This window comes from Protopterus annectens, chromosome 1.part2 (assembly GCF_019279795.1).
Source record: "Protopterus annectens isolate FY-2018-M chromosome 1.part2, PAN1.0, whole genome shotgun sequence".
Taxonomy (NCBI): domain Eukaryota; kingdom Metazoa; phylum Chordata; order Ceratodontiformes; family Protopteridae; genus Protopterus; species Protopterus annectens.
In genome coordinates, this window is record NC_056727.1 from 730,816,707 (window position 1) to 730,831,847 (window position 15,141).

General features: G+C 42.3%; 1 protein-coding gene across 2 annotated transcripts in view; it reads right to left on the reverse strand.

The window, feature by feature from the left end:
* The window catches only part of NVL (nuclear VCP like), a 1,985,423-nt gene that overhangs the window by 1,372,927 nt on the left and 597,355 nt on the right, over nucleotides 1–15,141 (reverse strand). For both annotated transcript variants that reach the window (XM_044058761.1, XM_044058752.1), the window contains one exon: nucleotides 5,963–6,039. In XM_044058761.1, coding sequence (XP_043914696.1) covers nucleotides 5,963–6,039 — 77 coding nt within the window. The remainder of the gene's footprint in view (nucleotides 1–5,962; nucleotides 6,040–15,141) is intronic.

Sequence of the window (15,141 nt, forward strand, 5' to 3'; positions counted from 1 at the left end):
TAGAGAGTCTGGGTTAAGGCAGGCCTCCGAGTAAACATCATCTAGGATGTCCAAGACAGAAGGTATAGCCAGAGGCCTGTGCTTGGGTAACAAAAGAAATTCCCTGAGCCTTTTATTGGAATCTGAATAATCCTGGCCTTCCCAGTGGAAGTGTTCCCTTAAGGTATGCAAAGTTTCCCCAAATGAGAAATCCTCAGGGGGGGGATACAGAAGGAATAGACTCCTCTGCATGAGAGTCTTCAAAAGGGGAGTAAGACTTTTCCTGATCATCAGAGTGTTCTGAAATAATGGAGCCCTGATCAGAGGAGGGGGAATCTTCCTCCACTCTGGGCCTTTTGTCCGGAGGTGGCTGAGAACCTCTGATTAGAGTAATTAAATCCTCATCCATTTTAAGCATCTGTTTCTTAGGCATGGGGCCTGGAGATGGGCCCTGTGTAACTGGTCTCTTAGGGTGCATGGTTGCTTTAGACTTGGTGAAAGCCTTGATGGAGAAAGAAGAGGAAGGTCTGAAGACACCTTGAGTGGAGGTGGACCTGTCCACATTCTGTGTTTCAACGCCAAGAGTGGCTTCGGTATCTGTAGTCGGGGTGTGGGCCGAGGAGCCTGCGACCTCAGGTACAGGAGACACCGCCAAAGATGTGTAGTCGGTAATCAGGGGCTGCGTAGGTGCCTCACTGAGAACCGGACCACGTGTAGTCGGCTTTGGCGTGGTGTCGGTAGAGGCCGCGGACCTCGAGTGTCGGTCCTTGTCTTTGCGTTTTTTAGACAAAACCGGTGTCGGAGTATCCGACGACATGGTATAGTTAAATGCTTTCCCAAAAAAATGCTGGGCGAACTCCGCCCAACGCTTAATAGTGCGTTTGTTGAATGTAGCACAACAGTGACAGACCGAGATGTCGTGGTCTGGGCCTAAACAAGGTATACAGAGGGAATGGAAATCCTTATGCGGTATTTGCTTCCCACAAGAAATACAATTATTAACTTTGTCTGACATCGGTCTGAAGCAAGAAAAGTTTCCCCAACGGGGTACTTAGCTTTTAAGAAGACTTTGGTTTCCAAATTTTTCGTAATCTCAGGAGCTGGCCGACCGGCACTTGCGAACTGCTTCTGCTTCGGGCACAGCGCGGCAAGAAAGACTGAAGAAAATGGCGTTGGCTGGTTCTTTTATACCCCTGTCGCACTGACGTCAGGGAAGAAGTGACAACAACCGACGCCAGACCTAGACTTTGGAATTCGGCCGACCGAGGACCTGCCTGACGGCAGGAGAACCCATCTGTTATGACTGCAGCTGTATGCACGATGAACATCATTAAATTTTAAACTTAACATTATTTTGGCATGATGCATTACAGTCCTCTCTCTACTGAATCAGACTCAGTTAAGGACTGGTAACTGGTCCACCAGTACAGCCTCGGATATTTTTGAGAATGCATGCACTTTTCTGGCATCCTTTTTTTATAAATACAGGAAAGGGCTTTAGTGGCATTTTCTCAACTGCACTCTTCTGCCGAACAGACATTCCCTCTTTTCTTACTGCACCTTGGATGGAATTACTTACTTGGTTTACATTTTGTGCATATTCTCTTACTGCTGATGTGCTTGTTCTGCTTCTAGGAATGCTTTGGATCTGCATGGGGAAAAAAAATCATACTGGCTGGATAACAGAAGAGTAAATGTTAAGGATCACTCTCTATACAATATGATCATGGGAATGAGCTTATTCTTTTTTTTTTTTTTTTGCGCGGTAATGGTTGAATAATCATTATCCACAAAACTCTGGTGGTACCAATCTGTAAATGCTTTTCCTTCCACCAGACACTGGATAAAATTCTTTATTTCAGAAAAAAACTTCTAAGCTTCACCTGTATAGGTCTGGTTATTCTTCTTGCAGTTTCTCCTGGCACATAAGTTTAAGTGCTCTAGATCAGAATCTCTTCTTCTAGGATATTGGTCCATTGTGAGGTTTGATTTTTCTTAAAAGCAACTTTCAGGAGCATTACGAAGCTGAAGATTCTCTCTTTCTGTGAGCTCTAACTTCTAGATGTACCAGCTTCTTTATTTATTCATCTTGCCTGCCCTTTTCCACTATTCTCTGTTGAGTTTCATTTCTGAATTCTGAACTGCAAATATTTTGTCTGAATATCGGGTGAGTACTTATTCTAGCTATCTCTTCAAATTTTTTTTTTAAATCAGTTTACTTACTCTAACTGTACAAAGTACCACTTAATGTCAATTACTTTGTACATCCTGTTGATTTTCTCCTACATGGATGATATACTCAGTGCTTTGTTTTCTAAGTGCAAATCCACTTTCTTAGGATCTCTTGCCCCATGCTCTGCTGCTCAGGAGGTCTGGGTATCTTCTTTTTGGACAGAAATTTTAAGTTATGTACTTACCATAGCTTGGCATCTATGTTGTCCATTCTCGTTCTGATTCACATATGGGTCACAGGTCCAATCCTCAGATCCGACTCGGCCGCCTTCTACAGACTTCAGCTTCCAGGCTCAAGCTCCTCCCTCTACCCAGAATCCTCTGTACTAAGCACAGCTTCCTCAGATTGAGTTTGCTGCCTATTAGAAATAAGGAAAAGAAATAAATGGAGAAAAAACAGAGGCTCAACCAGGAACAAAGGTTCCTAGAAATGCTTCACAGATCCTCCAGAAAAATTTCTCAGGCCTGGGGACGGATGGGAGGGAAGGAGAATCAGAACAAAAATGGACAACACAGATGGCTAATTATGGTAAGAACATAACTTAAAAATCTGATGTTGTCCTTCTCATTCTGATTCATGTATGGGTCAGAGTCCCCAGCTACATTATTTGTTGGGCGGCCTCAAGGAAGGATATGCCGGAGCACTGTCGAACCAAAGGAAGCTCTGCTTCTGGAGTAAATGTCCAATTTGTAGTGAGTCACAAATTTATGGGATACAGACCAAGTGGCTGCTGCACTTAAGTCATCAATAGAGATTCTGAATGAAAGGGCAGTTGATGTGGCTACAGATCTAGTTGAATGGCTTAAGAGGAGTAGACAGCTTCAGACTGTACTTATCATATATTAAAGAAATGCAGTTAGTAATCCACTTTGCAAATGTTACCTTCACTAGTGCATGTCTCAGGCAATTAGGTGAAAAATAAAAATAACTGATCTGATTTCCTGAACTATCTGGTCCTGTTAAGATACAAACACAGTTGCCTATGAACGCCCACCAAATGAAACACACACTCCCCTTCACTGGAGTAAATGTGAAAAAAAACTTGTAGCTGTATAGTCTGCTAATATTTGATCCAGTAGCTACCTTAAGCATAAAGAATGGATTAGTATGGAGGGAAACTCTATCTTTAGTATTTTTCACTTCTCTTTTTCACTAGGCAAAAGAAGTTCTCGGAGAAAAAACAGATTAATTAGCCATGGACTTGGTAGCGTGGGCTTTTGAAGAACAGAGTAATTGTAAATGTCTGAACAAATAAATAATAGAAATACAATCACTAATCCATTTAGCTTGTGTGGCTTAGGACACTGCTTGACCCAAGTGCTTGGGTGAAAAGGATATAAATAGGCAAGAAGGCCGTAACAAAGCTGGCCCCAATGGCTAAAGATCAGTTTCGCAAATGATTCATTGAGGGATCACTCATGACGGACCAGACTAGATCTATTGAGTCTGTCTGCCAGAGCAATGGATTCCTCAAGTATGTGTGTTGCAATTACAAAGTGGTTTTAAGCAATTGCGCATTCCCAAATGCTCATGGCCTCACTGCACAAGGGGCAAGAAAGGGTTCTTCCTTGTCTGTTGATATATTAACCTACTGAAATGTTGCCGGTGTGTAGTGCAATAGTCCCCTGATGAACATCCTAAAGAATTGCAGCGTGAGGACTGTTCTCATCTCAAGGGCACTGGTATGCAACCTGTTCTCAAGAGAAGACTACATGCTGTACCATCTTCCACTTGAAATGCCCTCCCACATACTCCAGATAGGGAACATCCGTGGTCACTATGGCTGTGGAGGAAAGGAGGGGTAGAAGAAACAGCTAGCGTAGGGACAGGTTGTCTGGCTGGATCCACCAGCGAGGATGACATTTGTAAATTGGTTCGATAGGGAGAGATAGAGGCTGAAAAAGAACAAATCCACTATCTTACAGAATTTATCTTGCTGAAGGGGAACAGAAGTGGCAGCTAGTCTCACATTTGATATCTTAATGATGTGATGTATGGAAGAATCAAAGATGCTATCTGGTTTGTGGTATTCCGGTGAGTGCTTATGAATTCCAAATTCTACACAGGGGATAGATTTGATTTTGCCAGATATACAGTAATGCCCAGGGATCTGGAGATTTGGGAAAAGTTATCCCCAGCTTGTTACACTTGATCCCTGGTTGGAAAAGTAAGGGGGCAGTGTTTCAGGTCCAGAAACACCTGAATCCTTTGATCCTCTGATGAGCAGTCACTACTACAATGCAAATGGCAAGAATTCCTGAGGCTGTGGCAAGTCCGAAGGGTCGAGCTCTAAACTGGCAGTGACTAGTTGCCAGTCGGAAGTACAGATGTCTTGGAAGTGCCTGTTAAACTTAATGCAATAGTATGTGCCTCGAAAATGTATAGAGTACATCCAATCATTCTTGCACAGAAGTGGCAGGATGGACTGAACCATGACCATCTGGCAGACAGACTTCTCTATCTAGACTGTTTATAACCAAAAAGGGAAAAAGAGAAAGGGTAATAGCCTCTGGAAGTTACACTTAACACCCAGGCATTGTTTGTTAATCTTGTCCAGACTTTTACATGTCTTGAAAAATAGGGCCCCCCCCCCCAACTGCCTCCACAGATGGGCAATCGGACAGGGCTTCACAAGTATCCCTACCTGTCAGAGGAAGTTCTAAGAAGTCCTGGTTTTACGAAGAACCTCTGCTTCTGGGGCTCAAGCTCCGACACATAGCCTGCGTGGATGCCTGCATCCTAAAAACAGATAAGCAGATTCAGCAGGCACACCCACTGAGTGACCAGAGTGAGGAACAGGCAAAAAGTCCAAGTGGGTTTGACTCTGAGAAGCCAACACACTGTCTCACCTCCTGAGAGACCCTGTTTGTCAAAGTAGAAAAGGGAGTAGGGATAAGACCCAAAGGGTATGTTGCAGTCTTCTGATGTATTCATTTATTCTCAGGGATAAAGCAATGGTCTGCATGGCCTTGGATCTAGTGGATCTAGTGGAAAGGGCCAATAACATCATCTAGGTAGTGTATCTTTGGCTAATTTTAGTTCTGTGAAAGCAACAACTAACTGCAGAGGGTGGTCAGCAAGCCGAGGCTTTCCAGGAAAGGGGACAGGGTAGTTCCAACCATGATGAGAAATGATATCCTGGGCCAGAAAAGCCACACTGGTTGAGCACTCGTGCAAGCCATGACCAGCATGAACTGATGAGCATTCCATGCTGGGAGAACAACAGTGAGACTGTCGGCTTGGAAGTATGCTTTGGATCCGAGGAAGCTGCACTGGCTCAACAGTTCAAATCCGAAAGGGGTTCAGTTTTGAGAAAAAACTGACACTTACCTGTCAGATCCTAGGCTTAGAATCCAAAGAAGCTGTATTAGAAACTGCATTGGCTCAACTGATTGGATCTGAAGGAAATTTGTATCCAAGAAATGCCTTACACTCACCTGTTGGATCCTAGTCTTACGATTAGAGGATGAAAAAGAACTGGACTTTCGGTGAAACGACCGAATACTTGAGAGTTATGTTGGACCTAAATAGAGGAAAAATGCTGCGGGTGTGCCGGTTCTGGGTGACACACATACCCCTCAATTTCAGAGTAAGAAAAGAAATCTGGACAAGGCATAAATAAAAATCAGGCAAAGAGAAAACTTTTAAACATTGACAGAATAACTTTTTTTTTTTTTGGTTGCATTACATGACTTATCAAACTAATTTGGAGAATGCGTATCAGATGTAACAGTCTAAATGAAGACTTACCTTCAAAGTCTCTTCAATGCCACCAACATCTTCAAAACGTATACTGGAATGCTGCAGTTCAGCTGCTCTGGATTTAACTAGCATGGCAGAATCAGGTATGGACAAGAAGAAAATGAAATCAAGTAAGTGAAAGAGCAATGTTGGACAACTAGAACATGATTACAAAAAATTAGGAACAATTTGCTATAGCGGTAGCTACTGAAAGAATAGCAAATGTAACAAATGAAACTACAGCACCATCTTGGAGACAGTAGCACAGTTCTATGCAATACTAGGTAGGTCTCATTCAGGCTATCATCAGTCAGCATTTATGGACTTAAAAAGGCTGCAAGAAGCCTTGTTATTCTAGAGTTTCTTTCAAAACGGTCTCAGAGAAGAACAGAAGAAAGAGATACAGGCAGATGTTCAAGCCTGATGCAGAAGGGCATAAGCCCAACCAATAACACACAATACAGAGACTGCAGGAGAGGAGAATGCTCAGTCTCAAATCCTTGCAAGCATCAACATTTTTGTATGTTTTTAACTAATTTATACTTGCATGTGTCTCATTTACCAGGTTACAGATAAACAAAGAGTTCCAAGTGGCAATAATTGCGAATACAACCACTTCCAGGATCATAGTACTTTATTTTAAAAGATGAATCTTTGCATGTTGAGATCTACAAACTCAAGACAAAAGTTAACACAGCACAGCTTTATCAAAACTTGCAAAAAGTCTGGAGGCAATGTTCTGACTGCAATGTTTTATGAATACATTGATGGTGCACACACAAGGTAGTGATTATATAGACCTCTAGAGGTACCCTTCTCTTATAACAAGCTAATAAACTTGACAACACTGTGAAATATTAAATTTACCCTTTCTAAAGCTTAGAAGTCCAGAAATTAAAAGTTATTTGGCTTTTTAACAATCGGGCATTCCAGACTATAATGTGGCAAAGATGCAAAAAATCTTAACAAGTTTCAAAACCAGCTACAAAAATATGAAGTGGTCATGTCTGAAAGTATCCTCTATATACTGACATTTCTAACTTCAAACATTAGCGCAGTCTTTCAGATAAAATATTTAAGCAGGGGAAGGTATAAATACCCTCATAATGGACTGAGGTACATGCAGTACGTTAGGATTTTAAGCTTTTGTCACATTTTGATCAAGAGTGCATAATACATTGAGAGAAAATGTTTTTTAACTATTGATTTTCTGGACTGCTGTAGAGGAAACCAGAGTCTCTCATGTCAGATTTACAGAGTGTGCCATAACTATCATGGAAATTACCCTAGCCAAGCCACTACTAGTTCCTTCCTACATCAGCTACAAGACCAGAAAATGCACTGGGACAATGCAGTAGAATAACACTGTTTACACACTGTGCATGTCTTCTAGTAACAAAAAGTTATTTAATTTTTTTAAACTGCAAAGGAAAATCACATACACAACTGGAGAAAGATGAACAAGCCAAGATTTTGAAGAGCTTTGCCAAGCGTCAGGATTGTTTCTTACAGCTCTAAGGGCTGGGCCAACAATGAAAAACTGGTAAAAACATTTGTGTCAAATGTTACACACACATTACTTTCAAACAAAAATATTTATAAAACTCCATACGTGTATGATTGAGGACAAATAAAGTGCTTGGATACAGAGAAAGAGATAGGTGTTTTAAGTCCAGCTGATATCTTGTCTTAGAAATGTGTTGTGAGCTTGTTACTAAATTCCTTAGCTGCCTGTGTTGCATGGAAATATTTCCCACCACATATAATCCCCAAACCAAAGGCTCCTCACTACCTTGCATTTGTACCCTAGGCATACCTCTCAGGGCAAGAAATCTGGACAAAGCCAAAAATAATGGGGGACAGAGGCCCAAAAATAGGGACATATTTTAAATAGTGCTTGTTTAAACTTAGAACGTTGCCACAGTAACAGTGTTTTTGTTAGCATGCATTTTCTGAAGGATATGATGTCTGGAAACTCTACGTCTGTCATTATTTAGTGATTTTAATTCTCAGTGATTTGCCTGAAAACCACAAATTTTCTGAGGAACAGACCAAAAATATGAGGCAAAAATCTGGACAGTTGAGAGGTATGACACTGGGACGGGTGAGAGCCAGAGCCCGACATGCCTGGGATAAAGTCCCATCGGCTCATTTGTCTCACTAGAGTGCTTCAGTGTTGGAGCATGGTCAGTGTGGAAGTCATACTGGTTGGACCTAGATCCCTCCCTTACAGCATCGGGAAGCACCATGTCAGGGCCTCTATCCTAGAGTGACTCCGTACGAGAAATGCTCTGTTGCCCCAAGGGCTCCACCATACAGCTGTGTGTTTCCTATGCCTCTCACAACTACATAATGGCCTTCCCCCTCTTAACCAGCAGTGTCCATCAGTGCAGTGGGCCAAGTTACAACCCCAGAAGGGACAAGCCAGCATTGGCTGTTCACTCCCATCCTCTCCACCAGACCCTTCCAAGCCAGTGACCAGATTCAGGTCACCTGGAAAACAGTCAGGGCTTTATCCAAATATGTCACAGGGATAGGCAAAATACAGTTGTGTAAGATCTTACCATAACAATAGATGTCCTACTCCTCACTGTTGCAGCATTCTTTACTCTTGGAATATCCTGCCAAGGATATCCAAACATCCAGCCAGCATACCAAAGCTTTTACACCTTCCAGGTGCTGTACGTCAAACATCCTATGTGCAAGACATAAAGCACATATGTGATGTATGGATGCTTAATCCTCAGAACTGAAGTCTCCCAGAAGAACCAGAACAACCAGAGAGAAAAACAATAGCATGTACCATCCAGGAAGGGAAGAAGAAGGAGAAAAGCATGTAAGAAAGACCCCTCGGTCAGAAGAAGGGCAAAAAAAAAAAAAGTAATAAGGGGCAGGAAGGAGGGACAGAATGCTACAACAGTGAGAAGTAGGACATCTTACTGTTATGGTAAGATCTTACGTAACTGCACTATGTGCTTCCTTATCACTGTTGCAGTATTATTTACTCTTGGGAGAATACAAAAGCTATTGGAAAGTATGGGAGGAGGAAAGCACAGAGGAGCCCTCCAAAACACAATGAAAGATGGCCCATACAAAACCCGCTCCGGCCCTGGAAATGACATCCAACTTGTAATGTTTAGTAAAAGTGTGAACAGAAGACCAAGTAGCAGCTTCCAAGATGGATCTAGTATCCAGACCCTTCAAAAAAGCACCAGAAGAGGCCACTGTCCTAGTAGAAAGAGCAAGAACAGAACAGGAAAGCTGCTGTCCCTGAAAAGAATATCCAAAAGAAATGGACTTAGAAATCCAGGAGGAGATGGTTTGCTTAGATACTGCCAAACCCACTTTCCTGGCAAGAAAGGAAATGAAAAGCTGCTCATATTTCCTGGTACGTTTTGTCTTGTCCAAGTAATATCTGATCTGTCTATGTAAACCCAAGGTGTAAAGAACCTGTAACTAGGATTCTGTGGAGAAGTGAAAAAAGAAGGAAGATAAGTGGACTGATTCAAAGACAAATAATTTCCTTAGGTATAAAAGAAGGATTGTTACAAAGAGATAGCCTGTCTCTGTGAAAAAGCAAAAAAGGGGGAGCCATCATGAGTGCTTGAAGTTCAGAGACACTCTTGGCAGAAGTAGGAGCCACTAACAATACAGTCTCCCAAATACAATGTTGTATGGAAGAAGAAAATGCAGGCTCAAAAGGGGACTGGGTCAATTTCTCAAGAACAAAATTAAGGTCACAAGAAAGAGGAATAGGCTTTCTTGGAGGAAGGATAAGAAGGATGCCTTTTAAAAATTGACTTCAAAACTAAAAGCCAAAGTTGGATTCAGAGACTGACAAATTAACAGATGAATATGCCAAATCAGAATTCAGCAACTCACACAAATAAGGAAATACTGTAGGAACCCACACAGAAAAATGGTCCAGGTCACGCCTGAGACATCGAACAGAAAATCTCTTCATTTAAGTACATATGATTTTCTAGTAGTGGTTTTTCTGGCCTCCTGCAAAACCTGAAGCATGTCCTCAGAAAAACTGATGCCTGAAAGGAATCAAAACCCTATCACCCAAAGTGTTAACTGAAGGGTGGATAAGTGAGGATGAATGACAGAGCTCTTATCTTGTGTAAGAAGATTCATCCTGCGGGTTAACGTGTGATGATTGCCCCTGGCCTGACAAAATAGAAGAGGAAACCAGTGTAGTCTGGGCCAAAAGGGAGACATCAGCAAGATTTTGGTTGTATCCCACATGAACTTGTGCAAGACCTTTGGTAGTACAGGAAGAGGGGGACAGGCATATAGAAACAGGTCATCCATTTTCCAAGCCAGAGAATATGCACTCTGGAACAGAGCTGAGGAAGCTGTCTGTTCAAAGGGGATGCAAAAGAGCTACCTGAGGAGTACCCCACCAATGTACAATGTACAGAAATGGGAACACTTCACAATGTTGAAATACAGAAAGATCGAATTTCATATGGCCGAGACTACATGATCGAACTTGTGAACAGAGATCTGCATACAGCTCAGAAGAGGGGATGCAAAAGAGCTACCTGAGGAGTACCCCACCAATGTACTATGTACAGAAACGGGAACACTTCACAATGCCGAAATACAGAAAGATTGAATTTCATATGGCCAAGACTATATGATCGAACTTGTGAATGGAGATCTGCATACAGCGCCAAATGGGAGATATCCCTTTTCCTCGCTGTAGTGCGATCTCGGAATTGGAATATTTAAGGGGGGGGGGCTGCATCCCCCTGCAGAAACATTTAAATTGTTGTGTTTTGGGTTTTTTTTGGATTTGTTAAAGAATTTTGATATTCTGAAACATTGATCATATGGTCCCAGTCATATGAAATTCGATGTTTCGGAATTTCGAGATTCTGAAGCGAATCCACAGAAACACCTCTCTGTGAAGCATCCATTAGTGAGGATTTGTCCTGGACCTGTTCAAAGAGTCTGCCACCAGACTTTACTCTGAAGGAATGCACACTGCCTGAAAATCCATATGATGGCAGACTGCAAAATCTAAGCCTGAAGAGCCAGACTGCAAAGGAGGTAAGAGTTTGTGCTCCCTTGCTTGTTGACGTACGACATGACTGTGGTATTGTCTATAAAAACCTTTAGAGGACCTGGAACCCAAAGGGATTGAAATGTCTGGAGAACCAGAAGCAGAGCCATCATCTCCATGATGTCTACATGGTCTGCCAGTTGTTGCTGGCATCAAAGATCCTGGATTTTTAGGTTGTTGGAGGATGCTCCCAAACCATGATTGGAAGCATCCATGTACAGCTCCTGAGTAGGGAGAGGAACCTGTAAAGGCAGACCTGGACTCAGGGAAATCTGGTGAATACACCAGCAGAGCTCGAGCTTGAGACATGGTAAGAGAGAAACCAGATACTCCGGAAGGTGGCAGTGCTGGAGCCAAACAGTCTTGAGGTATCACTGAAATTTCCTCTTGTGGAGTTTTGCAAAGGGAATCAAGTGAATGGTAGATGCAATGTAACCAACAGCTCAGAGGAATTCCCTTGCAGGAATGACTGGAAATAAGCAGTCAAAGAGAGGAAACTAGAGGTGGTAGACAAGCCAACAATGGAATGGTCTGAATCGTGCAACCCAGAAATAGTTGGTCCTGAGAGGGAGTCAACATAGACTTTTTGAGATTGAGGGTGAACCACACACTGCATGGAAGAAGCATAATGAAATGTAGATTCTGAAGCAGGAGCTGCTGATAGGAGGAGGGCTGAATTACAAGATCTTCCAAATAAGGGAGTATTTGAATTTCCTGAAGTTTGCAGAAGGCCACCACAGGGTCCAGACATTTGGTAAAGAACCTTGGATCTGTAGAAAGATCAAAAGGCAAAGCAGAGAACTGATAATTAGAGGAAGTAAACAGAGAAATGTAAAAACTTCTTTTACAGAGGGTGAACAGAAATATGGAGATAAGCATACTTCAAATCCAAATATACCTGAAAGGCCTGAGGAAGCAACAAAGGGAAAAGTGTCTGGATAGACAACATCCTGAAAGAAGGGACCTAGAGAAAGGTGTTCAAAAAAGACAGGTCTAGAATTGGCTTTCACTACCCCTCCTAGCTGGGAACCAGAAACATTCTGTAAAAAACTGTTCCCTATTGAGACAAGGGGACCACATCCTGTAGAACCAAAGGAAAATGAGGGAGCTGGCAAGGAGGAGGCTGAAGGTCAGAAAATGGAGGAAGGGACTTCCAAGCCATAAAATAACCTCTTGGATAAATGGAGAGTAACCAGGTGTCTGCAGTTATCTGTTGCCAAACAGGGAAAAAAAAAAAAGGGGGTCAGGCTGAGGGACTGAGGAATCTGGCCGAGGGGGGAGAGGAGGCTGGATGTCTGATAGAGGCAAATTTGTTAGGAAAAGAAGGGTTTTGGGCCCTAGAACTCTGAGGGGGCTTGTCTGGTAAAATTCACTTAGGTACCTTCTTGCTCCTAGCAGGCTGTCTAGGCTGCCTGTGAACAAAAGAAGGTTTAGATGGATGACTCTTGTGGAACTTAGTGACAGGAGAAACAAATATTTGCTTCAACAACTGAATAACCTTACCTTTATCCTGAAGAGTTTTAAACAATTCTGCAGCAGAGGTACCAATGTTATGGTAAGATCTTACACAGCTGTACAATGTCCTGGTTGTCTAAGAGGAATCCAACAATCTGGCCTCAATGTCTTCAGGTAAGGCCTGAAGGTGCAACCAACAGTATTTCCTCATAACAGATCCAGATGCAGTTGCCCTAGAAGAGGCATCAGCAGCATCATGACTGCATTTAAAGGAATGGTGAGCTAATTGACAGGCAGAACTCAATAGGGAAAAGGCAGAAGATTTACTGTCTGAATTAGTAATTGCCCCAAGTTGAAAGAGAACAGCCAGGGCATACCTAGTCATGTGAGTCTGCTAATTAATGGTCCTGAAGGCTAAAGCAGTCCAAGTATATACTTTTTTCCATACCTTTCCATAGCACGGCTGTCATCGTCATAAGGTAAAAAAGCTTGGAAGAGGATAACGGTTTGGGTGACTTATCTGTGGACATGGAAACAACAGGAGGATCAGATGAGGGATTTTATACAAAAACTTGTGATTTTCAGGGATTTTATCAAATTTATCTTGTCAGGCTCCAGAGGTTTAGAGTCAGGAGCCTTAGAAGCTGTAGAAAAAGGTATCTAAAAGGGCAGCTAAAACAGGAGGGGCTGCAAAAGGTTGGTGCAAGTCCATTTTCTAGAATCCATAGTATCTTTTTTGAACATCAGACACCTAGGAATAACCTCACCTAAAAAGTGTTCCATCATGCAGACCACTGTATTCCCAAAAAAGAATTCTTCAAAAGGAGAATCGGGGGACAGAGAATCTTCTTCATCAGCCTCCCCCAAGGCGAGAGAGGAGTGGATCTGCGAGGAGTATGCCAAAAACTTTCCACCAGCATACAACTCTATCAGAACAATCAGAATCCCTAGGCTGTTTAGAAGGGTTGGAAGACTAGGAGGGAGAAGAAGGGACAGACAACCCTTGTGGGAGTTTCAGAGCCATAAGGGCATTGAAAAGCCCCTAAGTAAAGTCCTGCCACTCTTTGTGAGTATCCTTACCCACAGAAGCCACATGCTTGCTTTTTATTTTGTTTCATTTTTAAAGGAACATCTGCTTTAACCAATCTAGGAGGTTCAAATCCCTGCTTGGATTTGATGAGGGTACCAGGCACATCTTCCCTAATTAATATTTGTGGAATGCCCCAAGGCCCCTCAGATAGAATCAGCTGTGGTTCCCCCCTACATATGCACCATACGTATGCACAGCCTCAGCAGATGTGCAGACATCTCCATGTCAGCCTCCAAATGGATCACAGTAGAAGGAACTGACATTGGCACCACATGGTCCTCAGGTTCTTCATTCACCTCAATGGATATGTCCAATGGAGGCTGGACAGCAGCAAGATCAGTATGTGCCTTTTTAACTTTTTTCTTAAGTGGTGCTGAATTTTGTGTAGGGCAGTATTGGCCATAGTACCCTGAACCAAAAGCTTTAGATGCTGGCTTTCTATACAGACAGGGACAACGGACAACTATGGAGTATCTTAGGGACAAATGCCTTACAAATCTCACTACGTATGGTATTGTGTAGCACACCCAAGCACAAAAGGCACTCCTAGTGTCTATCTTTATGGGGAATCTGCTTTCCACACTTACATTTTCCCTTTCTAGATGACATGAAAAACTACAAGAAGAAAAAAAAAGAAAGGAAAGAACCCCAATGGGCACTTATTTTTAGAGGACTGACAGATGAATCAGCTCTGTGAATGGCATACAGACTGAATTCACAGGTAGTATTCAGACTGGCAGCAAAGAAGTTCTGAGGATTAGGCGTTTGTACATCACATCTGTACCTTACGCTTTGCATGTAGGACATACATCTGACGTACAATGCCTGGAAAGTGTAAAGGCTTTGGTATGTTGGTCAGACATTTGGCTGTCCTCAGCAGGATATCCCAAGAGTAAAGAATACTACAACAGTGATGAGGAAGTACATTTCAACACATTTGCGTGTCCTATATTTCCAAAAATGTTTACATATACAGCAATGCAATCTACGAACCCCAGTTCAGTTGCAGTGCTGGTTGAGGGTCGTGAGTTAAACCCATAAAATCATCAGAGCAGCAGGTGGTTATCATACACAAAATGATTTACCTTTTGAGATACTTTATCTGTCACAAAAATGGTACTCCAGATATAAAACCAGATAAATGCCATAATATTGTGGAATACCTACTTTCATTAAAATGCCACTAGTGAAAAAAAGAATCCCTTCACCAAATGAGAAAAGTTTATTGTACCTCCACCATGCTTGCCCCAGTACAAACTAATTCCCAATAAGATAAAAGAATGTGACACAAGGATCAACGATGCACAACAAAATGGCCACTGCATTACTGTAACCACGTGACATGCCATCTAGCCTACTGTTGTGCTGGACTGCAACATCTCCTATTAAAGATGCCACATCTCTACCTCTAAAGGGGTGTTAAATCAATCTTGTTCTCCATTTTTGCTGTTTAACTAACAAGTTCTGAGCAAGCCCTTCTCTGTTCATCTACCTTGCTGGTCTTTTCCAGACACTCCTATGTAAGTATCTACTTCTTAATTTCATAACAAGAGTGCTGATATCAAAAAT